The 25348-nt window shown below is 41.9% G+C and overlaps 1 protein-coding gene across 3 annotated transcripts; it reads right to left on the bottom strand.

Moving 5' to 3' along the window:
* Positions 1 to 11102: 11102 nt before the first annotated feature.
* On the bottom strand, positions 11103 to 24764 carry LOC129844968 (voltage-gated hydrogen channel 1-like). 3 transcript variants are annotated; one of them, XM_055913108.1, is made up of 6 exons: positions 24356 to 24764; positions 14785 to 14965; positions 14414 to 14518; positions 13858 to 14089; positions 13538 to 13650; positions 11103 to 13399 (listed from the first exon to the last, which is right to left on the bottom strand). In XM_055913108.1, exons 2-6 carry the CDS (start codon positions 14959 to 14961, stop codon positions 13343 to 13345), a joined length of 684 nt encoding a protein of 227 aa, XP_055769083.1. In that variant the 5' UTR covers positions 14962 to 14965; positions 24356 to 24764; the 3' UTR covers positions 11103 to 13342. The 3 variants fall into 3 exon arrangements, with proteins under 3 accessions (XP_055769083.1, XP_055769082.1, XP_055769081.1); XM_055913107.1 differs by having other exon boundaries at positions 14785 to 15010; XM_055913106.1 differs by having other exon boundaries at positions 14785 to 15025.
* Positions 24765 to 25348: the final 584 nt, after the last annotated feature.

The following is a 25348-nucleotide window of genomic DNA, read 5'->3' on the forward strand; positions in this document are numbered from 1 at the left end:
TTGGCAATGCTTTTAATTCGGGGAGAACCACTTGTCCAATTGCCCTTTAGGTGGAGATGTGTATAATTTATTTGAAGTTAGTCAGAAGTCAAATGTAATTTTTTCTCACCTGTTAGTACAACTATGGAAAGCCACCAACTCAATGTGTGCTTCCCCAAGGGCTCAAAAACAGACCTTTTGTCAAACAGTTTTTATATATTCTTTATTTTTGGTGTTTAGTTTTTAAATGTAATTTTCAGCCTATGAGGCAAAAGGTGCTTGTTCCATTTAACTCAATACCTCAGGAACTCAAGTATAGACTTCCAGAAAGTTTTAACTTGTGATTTTCTACCTCAAGTGAATTACAGTCAGAAATGGAACAATCTTCAGTTTTCTGATTGATAAGAAGCCTACATGCCTCCTGTAAAATGGAAGACGTTTAATTGCAATATTAAAAGTGCCATTTCAGTCAACAAACCTATGTCCTACTTTACTGTCTTAAAGGAAGCATCTTGATGCTTCCTTCAAAAATCCCTATTTTTGGTCATTGACATATAGTGTAGTAATACATATCCACAGCCATATATTTATGTGTGAATATATCTACAGTTCAAGTCGGAAGTTTACATACACCTTAGCCAAATACATTTAAACTCAGTTTTTCACAATTCCTGACATTTATTCCAAGTACAAATTCCCTGTCTAGGTCAGTTAAGATCACCACTTTATTTTAAGAATGTTAAATGTCAGAATAATAGTAGAGAGCTTTTATTTCTTTCATCACATTCCCAGTGGGTCAGGAGTTTACATACACTCAATTAGTATTTGCTAGCATTGCCTTTAAATTGTTTAACTTGGGTCAAATGTTTCAGGTAGCCTTCCACAAGCTTCCCACAATAAGCTGGGTGAATTTTGGGCCATTCCTCTTGACAGAGCTGGTGTAACTGAGTCAAGTTTGTAGGCCTCCTTGCTCGCACACGCTTTTTCAGTTCTGCCCACACATTTTCTATAGGTTTGAGGTCAGGGCTTTGTGATGGCCACTCCAATACCTTGACTTTGTTGTCCTTAAGCCATTTTGCCACAACTTTAGAAGTATGCTTGGGGTCATTGTCCATTTGGAAGACCCATTTGCGACCAAGCTTTAACTTCCTGACTTATGTCTTGAGATGTTGCTTCAATATATCCACATAATTTTTCCTGCCTCATGATGCCATATATTTTGTGAAGTGCACCAGTCCTGCTTGCAGCAAAGCACCCCCACAACATGATGCTGCCACCCCCGTGCTTCATGGTTGGGATGGTGTTCTTCGGCTTGCAAGCCTCCCCCTTTTTCCTCCAAACATAATGATAGTCATTATGGCCAAACCATTCTATTTTTGTTTCATCAGCCAATCGGACATTTCTCCAAAAAGTACGATCTTTGTCCCCATGTGCAGTTGCAAACCATAGTCTGGCTTTTTTATAGCAGTTTTGGAGCAGTGGCTGCTTCCTTGCTAAGCGGCCTTTCAGGTTATGTCTATATAGGACTCGTTTTACTGTGGATATAGATACTTTTGTACCCGTTTCCTCCAGCATCTTCACAAGGTCCTTTGTTGTTGTTCTGGGATTGATTTGCACTTTTTTGCACTAAAGTATGTTCATCTCTAGGAGACAGAACGCGTCTCCTTCCTGAGCGTTATGACGGCTGCGTGGTCCCATGGTGTTTATACTTGCGTACTATTGTTTGTACAGATAAACGTGGTACCTTCAGGCATTTGGAAATTGCTCCCAAGGATGAACCAGACTTGTGGAGGTCTACAATTGTTTTTCTGAGGTCTTGGCTGATTTCTTTAAATTTTCCAATGATGTCAAGCAAAGAGGCACTGAGTTTGAAGGTAGGCCTTGAAATATATCCACAGGTACACCTCCAATTGACTCAAATGATGTAAATTAGCCTATCTGAACCTTCTAAAGCCATGACATCATTTTCTGGAATTTTCCAAGCTGTTTAAAGGCACAGTCAACTTGGTGTATGTAAACTTCTGACCCACTGGAATTGTGATAGAGTGTATTATAATTGAAATAATCTGTCTGTAAACAATTGTTGGAAAATGTACTTGTGTCATGCACTTGACTTGCCAAAACTATAGTTTGTTAACAAGAAATTTGTGGAGTGGTTGAAAAACGAGTTTTAATGACTCCATCCTAAGTGTATGCAAACTTCCAACTTCAACTGTATGTCCAGCAGGAGGTTAACCTAGACATCTTCTACATACAGTCAACTGAGAGTTTAATAGGCCTTGATATACAGTGCCTTCAAAAAGTATTCACACCCCTTTACTTTTCCACATTTTCCAAAAAGTATTTAGTTTTTTTATGGAATATTTCTTACGTTGTTAGCATGGAAAATGTTTTGTGTTATTACATACAGCCGGGAAGAACTATTGGATATCAGAGCGACAGTAAATCACCAGCACTACCAGCATTACGACCAGGAATATGACTTTCCCAAAGTGGACCCTTTGTTCACACCCTCCATGGAAATTGAACTGATTCCAGAGGCAGATCCAAAACAATGCCAGCGGAGGAGAGGTACTCAGAGTGGTCTTCTAGTCTGACTGAGGAGGCGTGCACACCACCCACCGCTTCCGAGTACATTACTCACTAATGTTCAGTCTCTGGATAATATAGTTGACGAGCTCAGGGTGAAGGTTTCTTTCTAAAGAGACATCAGGGATTGTAACATACTGTTTCACGGAAACATGGCTCTCTCGGGATATACGGTCCAACCAGTTGGGTTCTCAGTTCAAGAAGAAGGGCGGGGTGTATGTTTCATGATTAACGACTCATGGTGTAATTGTGATAACATACAGGAACTCAAGTCCTTTTGTTCACTCGACCTAGAATACCTCACAATCAAATGCTGATCGGATTATCTCCCAACAGAATTTTCTTTGTTTATAGTTACGGCCGTGTATATCCCCCCTCAAGCCGATACCACGACGGCCCTCAAAGAACTTCACTGGACTTTATGAAAACTGGAAACCATATATTCTGAGGCAACATTTATTGTAGCTGGGGATTTTAACAAAGCAAATTTGATAAAAAGACTGCCAAAGTTTTATCAACATATCGACTGTAGTACTCGCGCTGCTAAAACATTCGACCAGTGTTACTCCAACTTCCGGGATGCCTGCAAGGCCCTCTCCCGCCCTCCTTTCGGCAAATCTGACCCCGACTCCATTTTGCTCCTCCCTTCCTATAGGCAGAACCTCAAACAGGAAGTATCCGTGCTAAGGACTATTCAACGCTGGTCTGATCAATCAGAATCCATGCTTCAAGATTGTTTTTATCACGCGGACTGGGATATGTTCCAGGTAGCTTCCCAGAGTAATATTGGCGAATATACTGATACGGTGACTGAGTTTATCAGGAAGTGTATAGGAGATGTTGTACTCCCTCCGCAAGGCAATCAAACAGGCAAAATGTCAGTATAGAGACAAAGTGGAGTCGCAATTCAATGGCTCAGACATGAGACGTATGTGGCAGGGTCTACAGACAATCACGGACTACAAAAGGAAAAACAGACACGTCGCGGACACCGACGAATTGCTTCCGGACAAGCTAAACACCTTCGCCCACTTTGAGGATACCACATTGCCACTGACACTGCCCGCTACCAAGAACTGTGGGCTCTCATTCTCTGTGGCCAACGTGAGTAAAACATTTAAGCGTGTGAACCCTCGCAAGGCTTTCGGCCCAGACGGCATCCCTGGCTGCGTCCTCAGAGCATGCGCAGACCAGCTGGCTTGTGTGTTTGCGGATAAATTCAATCTCTCGCTATCTCAGTCTTCAGTCCCCAAATGCTTCAAGATGGCCACCATTGTTCCTCTACCCAAGAAAGCAAAGGTAACTGAACTAAATGACTATCGCCCCGTAGCACTCACTTCTGTCATCAAGAAGTGCTTTGAGAGACTAGTCTAGGATCATATCACCTCTACCTTACCTGTCAACCTGGACCCACTTGAATTTGCATACCGCCCCAATAGATCCACAGACGATGCAATCACCATCACACTATCCCATCTGGACAATAGGAATACCTATGTAAGAATGCTGTTCATTGACTATAGCTCAGCATTCAACACCATAATACTGTCCAAGCTCATTAGTAAGCTCGAGGCCCTGGGTCTCGCCCTGTGCAACTTGGTCCTGGACTTCCTGACGGGCCACCCCCAGGTGATGAGGGTAGGAAACAACACCTCCACTTCGCTGATCCTCAACACTGGGGCCCAACAAGGGTGCATGCTCAGCCCCTCCTGTACTCTCTGTTCCCCCATGACTGTGTAGCCAAGCATGACTCCAACTCAATCATCAAGTTTGCAGACGACACAACAGTAGTAGGCTTGATTACCAACAATGACGTGACAGCCTACAGGGAGGAGGTGAGGACTATGGGAGTGTGGTGCCAGGAAAATAACCTCTCACATTGTAAACTACATTATGATGGGTTATGGAGGCACCAGAGCGGTCGCCTAGTGGCTCCCCCCAGTTTGTTGGTTTACCTCGGATGCATGTATCACGGTGTGTCGCATGTGTCCAAAGGGGGGAATGGAAAGTTCTTGTAGAAAAGAATGGTACACACCCAAATTTACTACAATCGCTGCACAAATATGTGCCCAATGTCTAATTTGTCAAGAACACAGGAAACCAAGTATCAACCTCTGTCTAGCCTACCGGTCCCCTGGGGCCCTTTAGTAAAATGTTTAGAAGCCTCTTGGACCTAGACTTGGAGCTCCGGTACCGCTTGCCGTGCGGTAACAGAGAGAACAGTCTATGACAAGGGTGGCTGGAGTCTTTGACAATTTTTAGGGCCTTCCTCTGACACCGCCTGGTATAGAGATCCTGAATGGCAGGAAGCTTGGACCCGGTGATATACTGGGCTGTGCGCACTATCCTCTGTAAAGCCTTGCAGTCGGAGGCCGAGCAGTTGCCATACCCGGCTGTGATGCAACCCATCAGGGTGCTCTCGAGGACCCATGCCAAATCTTTTCAGTCTCCTGGGGGTGAATAGGTTTTGTCGTACCCTCTTCACGACTGTCTTGGTGTGCTTGGACCATGTTAGTTTGTTGGGAATGTGGATGCCAAGGAACTTGAAGCTCTCAACCTGCTCCACTACAGCCCATTCGATGAGAATGGGGGCATGCCCGCATTTTCCTGTAGTCCACAATAATCTCATTTGTCTTGATCACGTTGAGGGAGATTGATTTCATTTGGATCTCTTTTAGTCCCCATTTTGACTAATCTTCCAAGAGTCCTTAAACATTCAAATACAATTTATAATACAAACACATTTTCACATATAACACACTATTACAAACATAAATAATATACTAACATAATGACTCAATCTAAAATATATTGATTCTTCATCTACTATAGTTCCACAACATTTCTATGTATTATATTTAAATCGTTTTAAAATAATGTTTAAATTTATATATTGAAAGGTTTCTAGTTTGCTCAGTTAATTTATTAAATGTCTTTATTGCTCTAAATCAAAATGTTATTTTGCCTATTTCTCTTTTCTGTCTGGATAACGCACAGATGGTGGACAATCTATTTCTAGTATTTACGGAATGTCTGTCTCTTACCAACTGAATACCGTTGTGAATAGAACTTGGCCGTTTTAAATTATGTATATTATGAAATAAAATAAGCATGTTTTTTTCAATTATCTTGTTGATTGATGACCAACCAAGAACACTGCGCATGACTGCAACAGAAGAACCATATCTCCACCTTAAAACAATCTTTGCTGCTTTGTTCTGTGCATTCTGCAGCCTCCTAACTTAACTTGATGATGCATTTCCCCAGACCACAGAACAGTAGTTCACCTGACTCTCAATTAATGCTTGTGTTATTTGCTGAAGAATTTTTCCTGGTAAATATTTAGCTATCCTTCTGATTATGCATGCTGTTTTAATATATATATTTTTTACATAGATTAGTTATTTTGAGGTTGTTGTCCTTCTACCACACGGTCACGTCTCTGACCTCCTCCCTATAGGCTGTCTCATCGTTGCCGGTGTACATCAGCAAACTTAATGATGGTGTTGGAGTCGTGCCTGACCGTGCAGTCATGAGTGAACAGGGAGTACAGGAGGAGACTGAGCACGCACCCCTGAGGGGCCCCCGTGTTGAGGATCATCGTGGCGGATGTGTTGCTACCTACGCTTACCACCTGGGGTCAGCCCATCAGGAAGTCCGGGATACAGTTGCAGAGGGAGGTGTTTAGTCCCAGGGTCCTTAGCTTAGTAATGAGCTTTGAGGGCACTATGGTGTTGAACGCTGAGCTGTAGTCAATGAATAGAATTCTCACATAGGTGTTATTTTTGTCCAGGTGTGAAAGGGCAGTGTGGAGTACAGACGTAGTGCTACAGGTCGGTAGTAATTTAGGTAGGTTACAATAGTATTCTTGGGCACAGGGACTATGGTGGTCTGCTTGAAACATGTTGGTATTACAGACTCAGACAGGGTGAGGTTGAAAATGTCAGTGAAGACACTTGCCAGTTGAGTACACTTCCTGGTAATCCGTGTGGCCCTGCGGCCTTGTGATTGTTAACCTGTTTAAAGGTCTTACTCACATCGGCTACGATGTTTACAGGTTGGTTATGTGGTCATTAGTAGTGCGCTGGTCAACTGTTTGTTCACCCTCCCGAAATTGCTAATAACCCATCCGTAACTGCCCAACTATATGATAAAGTGAAAACCTGAGGGCTGCACCCAACCCTAACCCGCGCTGTAGGCTATACAGTCAGATATGGCACAAATATTTTTTTTACAGGGGGTGCCTGATTTTTTTTGTGCCTAATTTAGACTGGTTTCTGCTTATAATTTCAGACATTTTGGAAGGCTATTTTGGTAGGCTTGTTAGTATTATTCTGACATAGGCTTGTTAGTCAACTTGTGTATAATTAGATACATGCAACTTCTCTTCTGTCATTACAGTACGTTGCCCAAAGGACCAAATAAACTCTCGCTCACCAGAATGTCATAAATTATAGAATGAATGCTTCAATCTAGTTAAACATTTCTCTGTCGTCTCTGCTTCTTTCGCTGAGCTTGGTACATCTTTTCCAAATTACATTTGTTTAACCGGTTGTAAGGAAATAGAAAGCTAATGACCCAACATGGGTCTGATAAGTTTCTGGTTTCTGATAAGATTTCAGAATGGACCTGGAAGAATCCATTGAAGGGTTTAGGTAAACTGTCTGGGAGGTATGAGTATTTGTAGATGAAAGTGCAGAGTTGGCGTACATTAATGTCATAAATAGACAAGATATTGAGTTTCTTAAACAAAGGTGCAGATGGAGCCAGGTAATTAGAGGAGGTGGCTAGTCTTGCAAATGTATTTTGTATGATGAATAATTTGTGTAGGTTGGAGGCATGTGTTCTGGCTCAGACAATATTTACTGTAAATGAGATATGAGTAAATTAAGCTATACTATAGAGTTAGGAAGCAAGACTGACGAAGCAAACCACTAATCTTTCTGATGATACCAACAGATTTCATCACTTTGCTGCAGATAAATTGAATATGATCTTTCCAGGATAACTTTTCATTAATTTGAACTCTGAGGAATCTAGTGGATGTGACTTGTTCCATTTCGTTTCTACCAATTGAGATTCTGGCTCTTTTTTAAAAACTTTTAAAAACTTTTTTTTTTACAATATTTCTTATTCTTACTAGTGAATACAATGAAGTTGAATTTTTTACATTTTAAAGATTATCTGGAACCAGTCACAAAATGTGTCCATGCCTGAGTTGGCTTCATTAATTAGTGAATAAATATTATTGTGGGATAAAATCAAAATGGTATCATCAGCAAAGAGAATGGGAAGTACGGTGGAAGATATAGATTAGGAATAACAAAGGTCCAATTATCAAACCCTGTGGCACGACACAGGATATCTTGGCCCTGGTAGATGCACAGCCGTTTGCATAAACAAACTATATAACCAATTATATGTATAATCATGAAAATGTAATAATGCAATTTAGAAAGTAATATTTCATGAGCAACTGTGTCAAACGCTTTGGATAATGCTACCAAATACTAATTGAGTGTATGTAAACTTCTGACCCACTGGGAATGTGATGAAATAAATAAAAGCTGAAATAAATAATTCTCTCTACTATTATTCTGACATTTCACATTCTTAAAATAAAGTGGTGATCCTAACTGACCTAAGACAGACCATTTTAACTAGGATTAAATGTCAGGAATTGTGAAAAACTGATTTTAAATGTACTAAGGTGTACGTAAACTTCCGACTTCAACTGTATCATTTCCCTTTGACATTATGGGGTATTGTGTGTAGGCCAGTCACCAAAAAATTGAATTTTAATCCATTTTAAATTCTGTAACACAGCAAAATGTTGAACATTTGAATGGATGTGAATACTTTCTGAAGGCACTGTAGATGTTGCTGTTATCCCATATACACTGGTTAAGTTGTACTTTCTTTGTTTATAAAGCACAATGGTAACTTGAAAAAAAGCTTGTTTTCAATGAGATACTGAGACAACGACCATTACATTAAACATACACCAATGATAACACAAAGTAGTAGATTAACCCTATCAGTCCCGAGAACCCAGCAGAAATGTATTTATCTGCATGTCCAGCCCTTATATTTAGCCTCACAATGAAGTGTTTTACCATTTTTTTTCAGGACAACCAACACACAACAATTTTAGATAAACAGTTGCATCCATGAGTTTTATTGCTTGGATTTGACATGCCCAATGTAATATTGATTGTACAACATTGTTTGTATAGTGCATTTTATAGAAACATTTGTCACTAAGTGCTTAAAAACAACCCTTAGCAAACACATCAATCTAACTTTATCAGCTTTTATTTGTATAACACTTTTTACTAGTGCTTAAAAGCAACCACAGCACACATCACTGCTAAGTGTCTGATTAACTGACTGTAGGTCGCTATGGAAAAGAGTGTTTGCTAAATGACAAATGTAATGTAAATGTAGTCCAAAGTCATTATTTACCCTGTCATGGAACAATAGACATTCCATAGAGATTGTAAGCTACTGTTAAAGCCTTGATAGATTCCCTCCAATCAACAGTAACTGCATTGTCTTAAACATATTGCCAAGTGATGGCACAATAGAGTCCATCTTCCAGACCTCTGGTCAGTGTCATGACACCTTTATGTAACACCCTACGTATGTCTTATTGACAGTTTTCCTTTTCCTCAGGCGTCACTCTCTGGAGGCAGCCATGTCATGTCAGTCAGCTCCATGACCTCTTTACCTGTCTGCAGCCGCCCGGCAGGGCTACAAGGCCTGGCCCACTATCAACGCCAAGCTGCTTTACGACTTCTTCCCTTTTGTGTAAACGACCAATAGACGGAAGAGAGGGCAGGTACGGTGTTTTCGGAAAGTATTCAGACCCTTTCCCAGGTTACAGGCTTATTCGAAATGTTAGTTTTTTTAATCCTCAATCTACACACAATACCCAATAATGATTAAGTGAAAACAGGTTTATAAAAACGTTTAAAAATAAAAAACAGAAATACCTGATTTACATAATTATTTAGACTCTTTGCTATGAGACTCGAAATTTAGCTCAGGTGCATCCTGTTTCTATTGATTATCCTTGATGTTTATACAACTTGATTGGAGTCCACCTGTGGTAAATTCAATTGATTGGAAATTATTTGGAAAGGCACTCACCTGTCTATATAAAAGGTACCACAGTTGACAGTGGATGTGAAAGCGAAAATCAAGCCATGAGGTCAAAGGAATTGTCCGTAGAGCTCCAAGACAGGATTGTGTTGAGGCACAGATCTGGGGAAGAGTACCAAAAAATGTCTGCAGCATTGAAGGTCCCCAAGAACAGTGACCTCCATCATTCTTAAATGGAAGAAGTTTGGAAGCACCAAGACCCTTCCTAGAGCTGACCGCCCAGCCAAACTGAGCAATTGATGGAGAAAGGCCTTGGTCAGGGAGGTGACCAAGAACTCAATAGTTCCCGAGTTCCTCTGTGGAGATGGGAGAATCTTCCAGGTCAGCCATCTCTGCAGCACTTCACCAATCATGCCTTTATGGTAGAGTGGCCAGATGGAAGCCACTTCTCAGTAAAAGGCACATGACAGCCCGCTTGGAGTTTGCTAAAAGGCACTTAAAGGACTCTCAGACCATGAGAAACAAGATTCTCTGGTCTGATAAACCAAGATTGAACTCTTTGGCCTGAATACCAAGCATCACGTCTAGAGGAAGCCTGGCACCATCCCTATGATGAAGCATGGTGGTGGCAGCATCATGCTGTGAGGATGTTTTTTAGTGGCAGGGCCTGGGAGACTAGTCCGGATCGAGGGAAAGATGAAAGGAGCAAAGTACAGAGAGATCCTTGATGAAAACCTGCTCCAAAGCACTCAGGACCTCAGACTGGGGCAACGGTTCACCTTCCGACAGGACAAGGACCCTAAGCACACAGCCCAAGACAACGCAGGAGTGGCTTCTGGACAAGTCTCTGAATGTCCTTGAGTGGCCCAGCCAGAGCCCAAACTTTAATCCGAACGAACATCTCAAGACCTAAAAATAACTGTGCAGCGACGCTCCCCATCCAACCTGACAGAGCTTGAGAGGATCTGCAGAGAGGAATGGGAGAAACTCCCCAAATACAGGTGTGCCAAGCTTGCAGCGTCATACCCAATAAGACTCAAGGTGGTAATCCCTGCCAGAGGTGCTTCAACAAAGTACTGAGTAAAGGGTATGAATACTTATGTAAATGTGATCAGATCTTTTTATTATTTTGCAAAAATGTCTTGTTTTTGCTTTGTCATTATGGGTTATTGTGTGTAGATTGAGAATTGTATTTGATCCATTTAAGAATAAGGTTGTAATGTAACAAAATGTGGGGAAAAATTCTGAATGCACTGTATGCTCTAATATCCTCACCAGCATACCACTTAAAATGCATAGCCAATACATTGCTTCATTCTGAGTGGTATGCTAGTGTGGATATCTATACAGTCACTCAGTGTACTGATCAAATTGAATGTCAAAACAAAACTGATATTGCACAGACGGTTGGTTCTCTCGTTGTACTCAAATATTGTTAGCAAATACCTTCATTTTTATTCATTTGTACATAATTAAATGTTTTTCTAATAAAATGTCATATTTTCAGTGAATCATACTCATATTGTCTTTACATAGCAGGCAACAGTGGTATTCAGAAAAACAGCCAGATGCAACATTCATTACATGGTCTTATTTACAACAAATTAGATGACAATTCATTGCTTATTTGAATACAGGCATAGCACATACAAATCCATACATTTCGATACAAATATAAAATGTAACTTTGTATTGCAAAGCAGGATACTGGCATATGATATGAATCCTACTAATCAATTAAATGTAATCAGCTTTTAAAATCAGCTTGAATATGCAGATAATGGCTGGAAGGTTGACCTAACATTGGCTCATGATGTGGAATCTACAGTTTAAGTCGGAAGTTTGCATACACTTTGGTTGGAGTCATTCAACTTGTTTTTCAACCAGTCCACACATTTATTTTTAACAAACTATAGTTTTGGCAAGTCAGTTAGGACATCTACTTTGTGCATGACACAAGTCATTTTTCCAACAATTGTTTACAGATTATTTCACTGTATCACAATTCCAGTGGGTCAGAAGTTTACATACACTAAGTTGACTGTGCCTTTAAACAGCTTGGAAAATTCCAGAAAATGATGTCATGGCTTTAGAAGCTTCTGATAGGCTAATTGACATCATTTGAGTCAATTGGAAGTGTACTTGTGGATGTATTTCAAGGCCTACCTTCAAACTCAGTGCCTCTTTGCTTGACATCATGGGAAAATCTAAAGAAATCAGCCAAGACCTCATATTTAATTTATTTTTTTACCTCCACAAGTCTTGGGAGCAATTTCCAAATGCCTGTAGGTACCACGTTCATCTGTACAAACAATAGTACGCAAGTATAAACACCATGGGACCACGCAGCCGTCATAACGCTCAGGAAGGAGACGCGTTCTGTCTCCTAGAGATGAACGTACTTTGCTGCGAAAAGTGCAAATCAATCCCAGAACAACAGTCAAGGACCCTGTGAAGATGCTAGAGGAAACAGGTACAAAAGTATCTATATCTACAGTAAAACGAATCCTATAATCAACATAACCTTAAAGGCTGCTCAGCAAGGAAGCAGCCACTTCTCCAAAACCACCATAAAAAAGCCAGACTACGGTTTGCAACTGCACATGGGGACAAAGGTCGTACTTTTTGGAGAAATGTCTGATGGTCTGATGAAACAAAATTAGAACTGTTTGGCCATAATGACCATAGTTATGTTTGGAGGAAAAAGGGGGAGGCTTGCAAGTCAAAGAACACCATCCCAACCGTGAAGCACGGGGGTGGCAGGATCATGTTGTCTGTGTGCTTTGCTGCAGGAGGGACTGGTGCACTTCACAAAATAGATGGCATCATGAGGCAGGAAAAATGATGTGGATATATTGAAGCAACATCTCAAGACATCAGTCAGGAAGTTAAAGCTTGGTTGCAAATGGGTCTTCCAAATGGACAATTACCCCAAGCATACTTCCAAAGTTGTGTCAAAATGGCTTAAGGACAACAAAGTCAAGGTATTGGAGTGGCCATCACAAAGCCCTGACCTCAATCCTATTGAAAATTGGTGGGCAGAACTGAAAGGAAGAGGAAGAGGAATGGGCCAAAATTCACCCAACTTATTGTGGGAAGCTTGTGGAAGGCTACCTGAAACGTTTGACCCAAGTTAAACAATTTAAAGGCAATGCTACCAAATACTAATTGAATGCATGTAAACTTCTGACCCACTGGGAATGTGATGAAAGAAATAAAAGCTTAAATAAATCATTCTCTACTATTATTCTGACATTTCACATTCTTAAAATAAAGTGGTGATCCTAACTGACATAAGACAGAGAATATTTATGAGGATTAAATGTCAGGAATTGTGAAAAACTGAGTTTAAATGTATTTGGCTAAGGTATGTAAACTTTCGACTTCAACTGTATCTAGCCTGAGTGCCAGTATGTTTTCATACCAACTTATTTTCACTCATTGTCATGCCAAAGGTTTGGCTTGACAATGACAACAATTGAGTTGGCAAGAGTACAAACGGCTCTAGGACCAGGCTCGTAACTCAGTGTAAGCTCCTGTCGTTGCGGAATTACTTACTGAAATGGTGTATGGATGGTGAACACTATTTAGAATATAGCCTTGTTTATTGAACAATTCCAATGACACTATAAGTGGATAATGAAAACGGCATCATGTTCCTCTTCCTGCATCAGAACTCAATGGCATGCTGTCGGAGGATAGCTCGTAGTTTACTGTTCTCTTGTTCCTAAAAAGGGGGGAAGAGATTGAAGGGTGGGTTAAAACCGGGTTTGTTGACTGATGCTCTTCATAAGATGTAGAATCTAAATGCCTTAACAGGTCTCGGCAGGTGGAGTTTTGGGTTCCCAGGGGCTGCCCAACTCACCATCTTGCCATTGTGCTCTTGTAGGTCGTTAACTTGCTGGACCAGGTGATCATTGCTCTCCTTCAGCTTTTGAACTTCGCGATCGGCCCGTGACTTCACAGACACCAGGATTCCTGGGTGGTGGAAGAAAACACGTCATGTTGGACACAAACACATTTTGTGACATTGGTGACCTAGCTAGCTACTGTATGTGACATAAAAGGTTGTGTTCTTTAGGGCAAGCTTTAACATGTTTCACAATGGAAACCTTAACATTTGTGCTTGTTATTGGACATGTCCAGGGAGTGCCTAATGAACACGACCAGTGTGGGATCTCTCACCGTTGACTATCCTGGCCACCCTCCAGAGCCTGAGGAGGATCAAGAGGCCCATGCCGTCAAAGGCATCTTTCCTGGTGATATACACAATGTCCAGGATGAAGGACACAATCACCACCAGCCCGTCAAACACCTCAAACTTGTGATGGAAGAACTCCAGCCGGTAGGCAAAGAGCTTTCCAGCTAGCTCCATCATGAAGAAGGTGAGAAGAGCCAAACTCAGGTAGTGGAAGACCTGGTGAAGAGGGAAAGGACAGAGGAGGAGTTGTAAGAAGGTTTGGGTCACACATTTCTTGATCCGTGTGCCAAATGGCAACCTATTCCCTATATTTAACTAGGCAAGTCAGTTAAGAACACATTCTTATTTTACGACAGCCTACCCCGGGCAAACTCTCCCCTAACCCGGACGATGCTGGGCCGATTGTGCGCCGCCCTATGGGACTCCCAATCACGGCCAGTTGTCATACAGCCCGGAATCGAACCAGGGTATGTAGGGACGCCTCTACCCCCCGAGATGCATTGCCTTAGATCGCTACACCACTCGGTGGACATATCTCACCCGAGGGGCAACGTGCCCATGCTCCAACTTGATGATTGACAGGTCGATCAGTAGCTCGCCCAGCACAAAGAATGCATCCAGGATCACCAGGCATACCACAGCTATCTAAAACAAAGGAAAACACTCAACATCAAAGACCAACACCATAGCGATCCAAACCACAGTGAAACACCCAACATCAGTAAAGACCAACCTTCGGACAACAATGTACAACAAGAGAATGGGAGTGAATTTACTGTCACATTTGCGGCCTAGACTGAGAAACACACATCCACAGTTGACAGTTGACATTTGATTTGAGCAAAGGTAACATTGACTAACTGTGTTGGATAGATAGTATGAGCATTGCCTACTCCACTCATATTCCATACCTGGAATCTGTCTGAGCTGTAGAGTCTCTTCAGAGAGCCTCTGAAGGTGAGTTCCCCGTGGGGCAGCTGTCCTGTGGCTGGTCCCGGCTCCTCTCTAGCCTCATGCAGCCCCTCGTTGTGCCAATGGGCTGTGTGGTCATCACCCACCGTGGTGAAATGCCTCAGGTACTTGGACATGGTGCTGCAGGGGGGTGGGGTGGCCCACCACAAAGAGACTGTGGTTTTCCTGGTTAGAAGTTAGCTTTGGCATTTAACATGATCAAATGTCACAAGTTTGTCTGAAGTACAATAACTCAATAGCCCTAGTGTTTATCTAAGGTTTTCATTTCCTAACATTGACATTGTTAGTTTAACCAATTTACTAGCCTTAACAAAGTTCATATCATCCCCAGCATGTTGATTAGGCGTTGGAATACATATTGTAACCCTCGTATTTTCATATACACAAAGAATAGACATGTCGCCTATTGCAACTTAGACTGCTCAAACAGTAATTCATTGTACTGTACAATATGAGTATACTTCTCCTTTTAAACATTGCAAAAGCATGCAAGATGTCAACAAACCAAACCCTTTGACTCAAGATGCAAGTGAACTGTGTGGCCAACCTATGTTGAGTTTCCTAAGAAAATCTAGACCAATAGATTTTATCATTACAATAAATAATTGTTTTATGTCAACAATTCTATAGCCTGGTCCAAGATCTAGGAGGGGGTGACCTCGACAATTTATTGTTAAAACAAGAGGCTAACTGGATCTTTAATTTAAAGACCCTTGCTCCCTTCGGTCTCAACGTAGACTTTGATCTGAAGCCATTCTTGTGATTATTGTGAGTTTGCTATTGTAAATGTTTGTAGACTTATGTAGCCAAATTGTATCTATGATCGTACGCTATTCATTTATGTTTTTTGTATGCAATTTTAAAATCTGAGAATTAACCAATGATATCAGGCCACACCCGGCCATTATTACAGACACCTGTGTGTGTCTTTTGACACTATATAAATGAGTCACCCCGCAGTGTTTGTCATTGTACCCTGATGAAGACAGCTTGTCTGTTGGACATAAACATTTTTGCATCTGAGCTACAAGAGTGTGTGGCTCTCCTTTATTTTTCCAAGATCTGTTTGTGTCATGTCAACTCCTTGTCATGCCAGAGCCCTATACTACGAATCAAATCAAATTTTATTTGTCATATGCGCTGAATACAACTGGTGTAGACTTTACCGTGAAATGCTTGCTTACGAGCCTTTCCCAACGATGCAGTTTAAAAATAACAACAAATTGTAACACAAGAGGAATAAAATACACAAGAATGGAGCTATATACAGGGAGTACCAGTACCAGGTCAAGGTGCAGAGGTACGAGTTATTTTAGGTAGATATGTATATGAAGGCAGGTAGATATGTACAGTCGAGGCCAAAAGTTGAGAATGACACAAATATACATTTTCACAAAGTCTGCTGCCTCAGTTTGTATGATGGCAATTTGCATATACTCCAGAATGTTATGAAGAGTGATCAGATGAATTGCAAAGTCCCTCTTTGCCATGCAAATGAACTGAATCCCAAAAAACATTTCCACTGAATTTCAGCCCTGCCACAAAAGGACCAGCTGACGTCATGTCAGTGATTCTCTCATTAACACAGGTGTGAGTGTTGACGAGGACAAGGCTGGAGATCACTCTGTCATGCTGATTGAGTTCGAATAACAGACTGGAAGCTTCAAAAGGAGGGTGGTGCTTGGAATCATTGTCCTTCCTCTGTCAATCATGGTACCTGCAAGGAAACATGTGCCTTCATCATTGTTTTCCACAAAAAGCACTTCACAGGCAAGGATATTGCTGCCAGTAAGATCGCACCTAAATAAACCATTTATCGGATCATCAAGAACTTCAAGGAGAGCGGTTCAATTGTTGTGAAGAAGGCTTCAGGGCACCCAAGAAAGTCCAGCAAGCGCCAGGACCGTCTCCTAAAGTTGATTCAGCTGCGTGATCGGGGTACCACCAGTACAGAGCTTGCTCAGGAATGACAGCAGGCAGGTGTGAGTGGATCTGCACGCACAGTGAGGCGAAGACTTTTGGAGGATGGCCTGGTGTCAAGAAGGGCAGCAAAGAAGCCACTTCTCTCCAGGAAAAACATCAGGGACAGACTGATATTCTGCAAAAGGTACAGGTATTGCACTGCTGAGGACTGGGGTAAAGTAATTTTCTCTGATGAATCCCCTTTCCGATTATTTGGGGCATACAGAAAAAAGCTTGTCCGGAGAAGACAAGTTGAGCACTACCATCAATCCTGTGTCATGCCAACAGTAAAGCAACCTGAGACCATTCATGTGTGGGGTTGCTTCTCAGCCAAGGGAGTGGGCTCACTCACAATTTTCGCTAAGAACACAGTCATGAATAAAGTATGGTACCAACACATCCTCCGAGAGCAACTTCTCCCAACCATCCAGGAACAGTTTGGTGACGAACAATGACTTTTCCAGCATGATGGAGCACCTTGCCATAAGGCAAAAGTGATAACTAAGTGGCTCGGGGAACAAAACATCGATATTTTGGGTCCATGGCCAGGAAACTCCCCAGACCTTAATCCCATTGAGAACTTGTGGTCAATCCTCAAGAGGCAGGTGGACAAACAAAAGCCCACAAATTCTGACAAACTCCAAGCATTGATTATGCAAGAATGGGCTGCCATCAGTCAGGATGTGGCCCAGAAGTTAATTGACAGCATGTGTAAGAAATTGTAATAGAGACTGGAAACTAGTAATAACAACATTTCAACATAAGCCATCTTTTATACAAAATACACATACTCCTCATTTCTCTTGGACATATGCTGGACTTATTAAGATGACAACCACAGACACATACAACTCCCCTCCCCCATGACAACCACAGACACACACAACTCAAGGTTGGAGCACAAAACAAAGAACTATCTCAGGAACCAATGGAACGTTGACACCAGGCCTGATCAGGACTACCCAAGACCCAGATCGACCAATCGGAAGGCCAGACTACCAGATCAACCTACTTTGCTTGTTGCCCATATAAAACTGTACAACTGTTTAAACTGCCTCTTTTCCGGACGATTCCATACGAATCAGACAGAAAGAGCCGTGCCGCACGCTTTGCCTAATATTTTTACACTTGAATAAATCTGCCTTATTATACAATTATCCACCTCGTCCTATGACTCCTCTTGTTCTCCTGTCTCCAGTAAACGTTTTATCAACACGTGCCAGGGCGGATTGCAGAGGTCTTGAAAAAGAAGGGTCAATACTGCAAATATTGACTCTGCATCAACTTCATGTAATTGTCAATAAAAGCCTTTGACACTTATGAAATGCTTGTAATTATACTTCAGTATTCCATAGTAACATTTGACAAAAATATCTAAAGACACTGAAGCAGCAAACTTTGTGAAAATTAATATTTGTGTCATTCTCAAAACTTTTGGCCACGACTGTACATGAAGGCAGGGTAAAGTGACTAGGCATCGTGATAGATGAGTAAAATAAACAGAGTAGCAGCAGCAAATTTGTGTAAAATTTTTGTGTTGTGTCGGTATGCGTGTATAGTATATTTGAATGTGTGTGGGGTTTGTGTGAAAGTGTCAATGTAGTGTGTGTGAGTGTGTGTGTGTGTATACACACCAAGTGTACAAAACATTAAGTACACCTGGTCTTTCCTTGACAGACTGACCAGGTGAAAGCTTTGATCCCTCACTGATGTCACTTCAAATCAATGTAGATGAAGGGCAAGAGACAGGTTAAAAGACTTTTAAGCCTTGAGAAAATTGAGACATGGATTGTGTATGTGTGCCATTCAGAGGGTGAATGGGCAAGACAAAAGATTGACGTGCTTTTGAACGGCTTATGGTAGTAGGGGCGATGCGCACCGGTTTGTGTCAAGAACTGCAATGCTGCTGGGTTTTTTACGCTCAGTTTCCCATGTGTATCAAGAATGGTCCACCAACCAACTTGACACAACCGTGGGTGTCATTGGAGTCAACATGGGTCAGCATCCATGTGGAACGCTTTAGACACCTTGTAGAGTCCTTGCCCTGATGAATTGAGGCTGTTCTGAGGGGTGTGCAACTCAATTTACAATTTTGCCATTTAGCAGAGCGACTTACAGTTAGTGCAACCATCTTACGATAGCTAGGTGGGACAACCACATATCATAGGCATAGAAATACACTTCAGTAGAGTCAGAGCTATACTGAACAAAGATATAAATGCAACATGCAACAAATAAATTCATTAGGCCCTAATCTATGGATTTCACATGATTGGGCAGGGGCACAGCCATGGTTGGACCTGGGAGGGCATAGGCCCACCCACTGGGGAGCCAGGCCTGTGTAATGATCATGCTGTTTAATCAGCTTCTTGATATGCCACACCTGTCAGGTGGATGGATTATCTTGGCAAAGGATAAATTCTCACTAACAAGGATGTAAACAAATTTGTGCACAACATTTTAGAGATAAGTTGTTTTGAGCATATGGAACATTTCTGGGATATTTTATTTCAGCTCAAGAAACATGGGACCAACACTTTACATGTTGCGTTCATATTTTTGTTCAGCGTAGTTGGGAGTGCAAGTGCTGGTTCAGGTTTTATTTTGTATTTTCTTAGGAAGTGTTCTTGTACACAGTGTATAGTTTAGTGAGTGTGCGTAGGGTCATTGCAAGATAGGGTCAGTGCAGATAGTTAATTAATGGTTACCCTGACTATTTAGCAGTCTAATGGCTTAGGGGTAGAAGCTGTCTTGGAGCCTGTTAGTCCCGAAAGCCGATGCCCCGGTACTGTTTGCCGGACAGTAGCAGAGTGAACAGTCTATGGCTTGGGTGGCTGGAGTCTTTTTCAAGCCTTCCACTGACACTGCCTGATATAGAGGTCCTGGATGGCAGCGAGCTCGGCCCCAGTGATGTACCCCACAAGGGGTTTCTTCACAGCCCCCAAGTCCAGAACAGACTCCGGGAAACACAGTACTATACAGCGCCATGACTACATGGAACTCCATTCAACATCAAGTAACTCATGCAAGCAGTAAAACCATTTTTTTTTTTAAACAGAGGAAAACTACATCTTACGGAACAACGTGGACTGTGAAGAGACAGACAGACAGACACATACAGGCACTCTACACACGTAAATATTAATATTGTTTTATGGTGGTATTGTACATTTTGTGCTGTGGATATGTAGCGGTGGGGTGGTGTGATGTACTGCTTTATTTGTTTTTTTCGGGACACTCAAATCAGTATGATGTTATATTTGGTTACATAACACAAATGCGGAAAGAGTCCAAAAAGAGAACACAGAAAGAAAGCTGTTGTATAAAACAACTGTCTGTGGATTACATCTTCAAACTAAGGTCAACCATGTCATCCATGATAGAGGGAGAAGCGGTCATCCATATATATGGGTAAGAGTCTAGCTAGGTTTTCATTGCAAGTTAAAGCGTACTGTTATCTAGTTAGCTAACATTAGCTGGCTGCCTCGCTAGCTAACGTTACGTGTATGATCTGGGTAGGAGCTCTAGAAAGTGGCCAGATTTCCCGAGTTGGATGACTGTTCAAATTGATTTTTCTCAGTTGTTTTGAGCTGGGCACTAGAGTTGGGATTATTGTTCATTGTTTAGCTAGCTAGTTAGCTACATGTCAAAATAAGACGCCACTATGAAAGTAACCATTTCACTGTTCCTTTTACACCTTCTGTATCCTGTGCATGTGACAAATAAACTTAGATTTGATAGTGTGTGTTTTCCAGAGACGGTAATGTGAAGAACCACATGACCTGCACCATAGTCAAATTAGGATATAGGCCAAGGACTAGATCAAGTTTAATTTTATTTGTAACTTTTACCCCTTTTTCTCCCCAATTTCGTGGTATCAAATTGGTAGTTAGTCTTGTCTCATCTCTGCCACTCCCGTACGGACTCGGGAGAGGCGAAGGTCGAGAGCCATCCGTCCTCTGAAACACGACCCAACCAAGCAGCGCTGCTTCTTGACACAATGCCCGCTTAACCTGGAAGCCAGCCACACCAATGTGTCGGAGGAAACACTGTACACCTGGCGACTGTGTCAGCATGCTTGCGCCCGGCCCGCCGCAGGAGTCGCTAGAGCGCGATGGGACAAGGACATCCCTGCCAGCCAAACCCTCCCCTAACCCGGACGACACTGGGCAAATTGTGCGCCGTCCCATGGGTCTCCCGGTCGCGGTCTGCTGCGACAGAGCCTGTACTCGAACCAGGATCTCTAGTGGCACAGCTAGCAACTGCGATGCAGTGCCTTAAACCACTGTGCCACTCGACAGGCCCAGATCAAGTAGATTTTTACTACTACCTTTTGCAACTAATTTCTCCACTTTTAGTCTTGAAATATTCGGTTGTTTACTACACTTTGAACCCTTAAAGAGATGTGTGGGGCTAATGCTTAAGAGGGTGTGAACGATACTGAATGGGTGTAGACAAAGAAGAGCTCTCCAGTAGGTGTACCAAAATATTCACAGGCCATTTTCTCAACAGTAGGGTTACAAGTTTCCTTTGTAATTGTTCCTCAACCGCAGTGTATGATATACCATTTTCTGGCTCAGAGTCTACTTTTATCCAATGTAAAAAACAAAATGTCTAATTTTGCTACATAGGACCGAATCCAGGTGGTGGGTCACAAATTGTTAATACCTATCACATTACACATTTAGTAATGACAGCATTTGCTTTCTAAACTGTACGTTTTTCACGAGATTGTATTTTGAAATTTGCGAAAGGCAAACACAGCTGCAACCAACCATAGACATACTCTATAATCCATTGATGGCAGTTTCCATTCAAGTTAAGACTGCTAGCGTATTCGTCTTAAAGTCAAATTGAGATTCCAAAACCCTTCTATGGATTATATGTCTATGGCCACAATGCAACAAGCTGTTCCACAGATAGAAGAAGGAGCGATAGCAGTGGGAAAAGGGTGCTTGTGCATTGATAATCACACAACAAGATGGCATTAACAATAAGTATTAAAATAAAGCCTACTTCCTGATGAATTTGCAAGATAACTTTTATTTCATTTTGACACAAATTAAAATGTGGCACTGACTTGTCCCATGGATTGATGTTCCGGCATTCCACTAGCTCCAGGGTTTCCCAAACTCGGTCCTCGGGACCACAAGGGGTGTATGTTTGGTTTTTGCCCTAGCACCACACAACTGATTCAAATAACCAACTAATCATCAAGCTTTGATAATTTGAATCAGCTGTGTAGTGTTAGGGCAAAAGGCAAAATGTGCACAGAGTTTGGGAAATGCTGTTAGCCATTTGCAACATGCACGCAGAGTAAAAAGCCTGCTTGTGGTAGGCGGACGCAAGTATGGGGACCTGCGTAGGCCTACTTGGGGTGTGTCTGAAGGTGAACATTGCGAAACAAGTGGGATCATCAAAACCAGTGGGTGTGTGTCGAAACCTGACAGTATTTTAGCTAAGCCAGTTAGGCAGAGTAGGATCATTAAGGTGGAAGGTTAGAAACAAACATAGCAGGTTAGGAGAATAAACGTAGCAGGTTCAAATCAAAGTTTATTGGTCGCATACTGAGGTATGCAGATAACCCAGGTGCAGCGAAATGTTTGTGTTTCTATACTGAATAAAAAATATAAAAACGCAACATGCAACAATTTCAAAAAATGTACAGAGTAAAAGTTCATCAGGAAATCATTCGATTTAGGCCCTAATCTTTCAATTTCACATGACTGGGAATACAGATATGAATCTGTTGGTCGCAGATACTTTAAAAAAAAAGGTAGGGGTGTGGATCAGAAAACCAGTCCGTATCTGGTGTGCAGCGCGATACATCTCCTTCGCATAGAGTTGATCAGGCTGTTGATTGTGTGGAATGTTGTCCCACTCCTCTTCAATGGCTGTGCGAAGTTGCGGGATATTGTTGGGAACTGGAACACACGTCGATCCAGAGCACACCAAACATGCTTAATGGGTGACGTCTGGTATGCAGACTATGGAAGAAATGGGACATTTTCAGCTTCCAGGAATTGTGTACAGGTCCTTACAACATGGGGCAGTGCATTATCATGCTGAAACACGAGGTGATGGCAGCGGATTAATGGCACGACAATGGGCCTCAGGATCTCATCATGGCATCTTTGTGAATTCAAATTGCCATCAATAAAATGCAATTGTTGTCCGTAGCTTTTGCCTGCCCATACCATAACCCCACCATGGGGCACTCTGTTCACAACATTGACATCAGCAAACCGCTAACCCACACGCCATACACGCGGCTTGTGGTTGTGAGGCCGGTTGGACGTACTGCCTAATTCTCTAAAAGCAAGATCTTATGGTAGATAAATGAACATTGAATTCTCTGGCAACAGCTCTGGTGCAAATTCCTGCAGGCCGCATGCCAATTGCATGCTCCCTCAAAAACTTGATACATCTGCTGCATTGTGTGACAAAACTGCACATTTTAATGTGGCCTTTTATTGTCCCCAGCACAAGGTGCAGGTACACAAGGATTTCGCTACACCAGTAATAACATCTACTAAATATGTGTATGCGACAATTACAATTTCATTTATTTGACCTTTGTAATAATCATGCTGTTTAATCAGCTTCTTGATATACCACACCTGTCAGGTGGATGGATTAAATTGGCAAAGAGAAATGCTCCAACAGGGATATAAACAAATGTGTGCACAAAGTTTAAGAGAAACACGTTTTTTGTGCGTATGGAAAATGTCTGGATGGGCTCTTTTTTTCAACTCATGAAACATGGGACCCACATTTTACGGTAATATTTGTGTTCAGTGGAGGTCCAACAGTGCAGTAATACCTAGCAATACACACAATCCAAAAATAAGAAGCTGTTTGTCTGTCTCCAAGTCCCAGCTTTGACGCACCTGTACTGTCTCCGCCTTCAAGTTGGTAGCGGGGTGGGGTAAACAGGCCTTGAATCGGCAGAAAAGCAATATCTACCGTCGTCGTATGGATGAAGACTGACCTGGAATGTTAAGCTAAGTGAACCTGGCTAGTATTATAAAATACTGAGTAGATCTAGCTTACTTCGTAGTATACCACTCCGGAGTGACAAGGCTTTGACATAACACAAACAGATCTGGGACCAGGCTATCAATTTGAGGCCACACGAGAAATGACACCACTCAGTCCACCGTGGACTGGAATTGCCACTCACTATTGTAGAACCATATAATGTGTTGGCAACAATGTTTCGGAATACTGAGCGACACTTGCGGGGCACGTCTGATCTACAGCTCAAACCCAGGCATCTTGAGGACAACTCGTGATTTCCTGCTGGTTTAAAAAACAACGCCCGCTCTGCACTTTACACTATGTGCAAATCAACTGAATTAACTGGCATAATACATCGTTTATAATTCGTGTCAACCTTGAACTATTTACTTTAGAGTAGCCCCCTAAAATATGTTCATATCCACCGAAGAAATAGCCAGTTCACTAATAGAAGACCATCTGAGCAACACCAAATCCTATTGCAGTGTGACATGATAAATACTTTATTTGTTGAAGGTGGTTATTTACCTTAATGTAGACCTAGTGCTTTAATAGTTTATATTCCCGTTGAAAAGTTGTTGATGTCCTCCGTTTTTCCCATAAAACCTTTGTCCTCAACTCCGCCTCTGTCTCAGAACCAGAACATTCCAAGAGGAAGAAGGGTTTCGATGAAACTCGGCGCCCGTGTAGACGAAAGTTGACTGCATTAAATTTGGAACCGCACTGCCTCCCAGGCGTGAACCTGGTATTCAAAGGCTTTGTCGGCTCAAAACAAAAGTGATGTAGCCTAATTTACGCACGTGTATTAATCAGTAGGATTCTGTGTTTTCCATGCAAAGGTGATTGCTTTTGATAAACGCTTTATCTGCCTTCCCAATGAAAACAAGTTTGAAAATGCAAAAATGTATTTTATGGAAGAGAGATGTGTTTCTGAATGATCACCATGCTGCCTTGTTGACAAAATGACGGAGCAGCTCCCAATGACGTGATGGGCCATTGTCCACTGGCATCACTAGGGCTGGGCTTCGAGAGCTTCAGCCCCAGATGTTTTTTGATCGAGCAGGAACCTTTTGATGTTCCATAACCACACATCACCAGTGGCGACCCGTCATTCAGGGCAGGTGGGGCAGAGCCACCTGTTTTGAGCCCCACATTTTTAGCACATATATATATATTGTACATATATATATATATATATATATATATATTGGGGGGCTTGCCTGTTTTGCATGTTATTTTGGCATTCATACTGTCACATATCAATTTGCAAACAATGTAAAACATATATATATATATCATTGAGTTAATAAAGCCACATACATACATGGTCTCTTTTTTGTTTTCTTGAGTAAGGCAGCTCCAAAATCCAGGTGTTTCAACCTAGCTCAGTGCTTTCTGTGGTGGTGGGGCAAGCCAGCAGAAAATACGGAGCATTGCGCCGTGATTGGCTCAGTGTTCTGTCACTCATGGGGACATTACATCACTGCCAAGTCTAAGGGAAGACCCTAAAAATGTTTAGCC

This window comes from Salvelinus fontinalis, chromosome 3 (assembly GCF_029448725.1).
Source record: "Salvelinus fontinalis isolate EN_2023a chromosome 3, ASM2944872v1, whole genome shotgun sequence".
NCBI classification, from domain to species: Eukaryota; Metazoa; Chordata; class Actinopteri; order Salmoniformes; family Salmonidae; genus Salvelinus; species Salvelinus fontinalis.

What these genes read in the sequence shown, in the direction of transcription:
- LOC129844968 (XM_055913108.1), bottom strand. Translation starts at nt 14,961, where the DNA reads ATGTCCAAGTACCTGAGGCATTTCACCACGGTGGGTGATGACCACACA. An exon ending in ACAGCTCAGACAGATTCCAG is followed by an intron (nt 14,519 to 14,784) that starts GTATGGAATATG and finishes CCTTTGTTTTAG; the next exon opens with ATAGCTGTGGTATGCCTGGT. An exon ending in ATGGGCACGTTGCCCCTCGG is followed by an intron (nt 14,090 to 14,413) that starts GTGAGATATGTC and finishes CCTCTTCACCAG; the next exon opens with GTCTTCCACTACCTGAGTTT.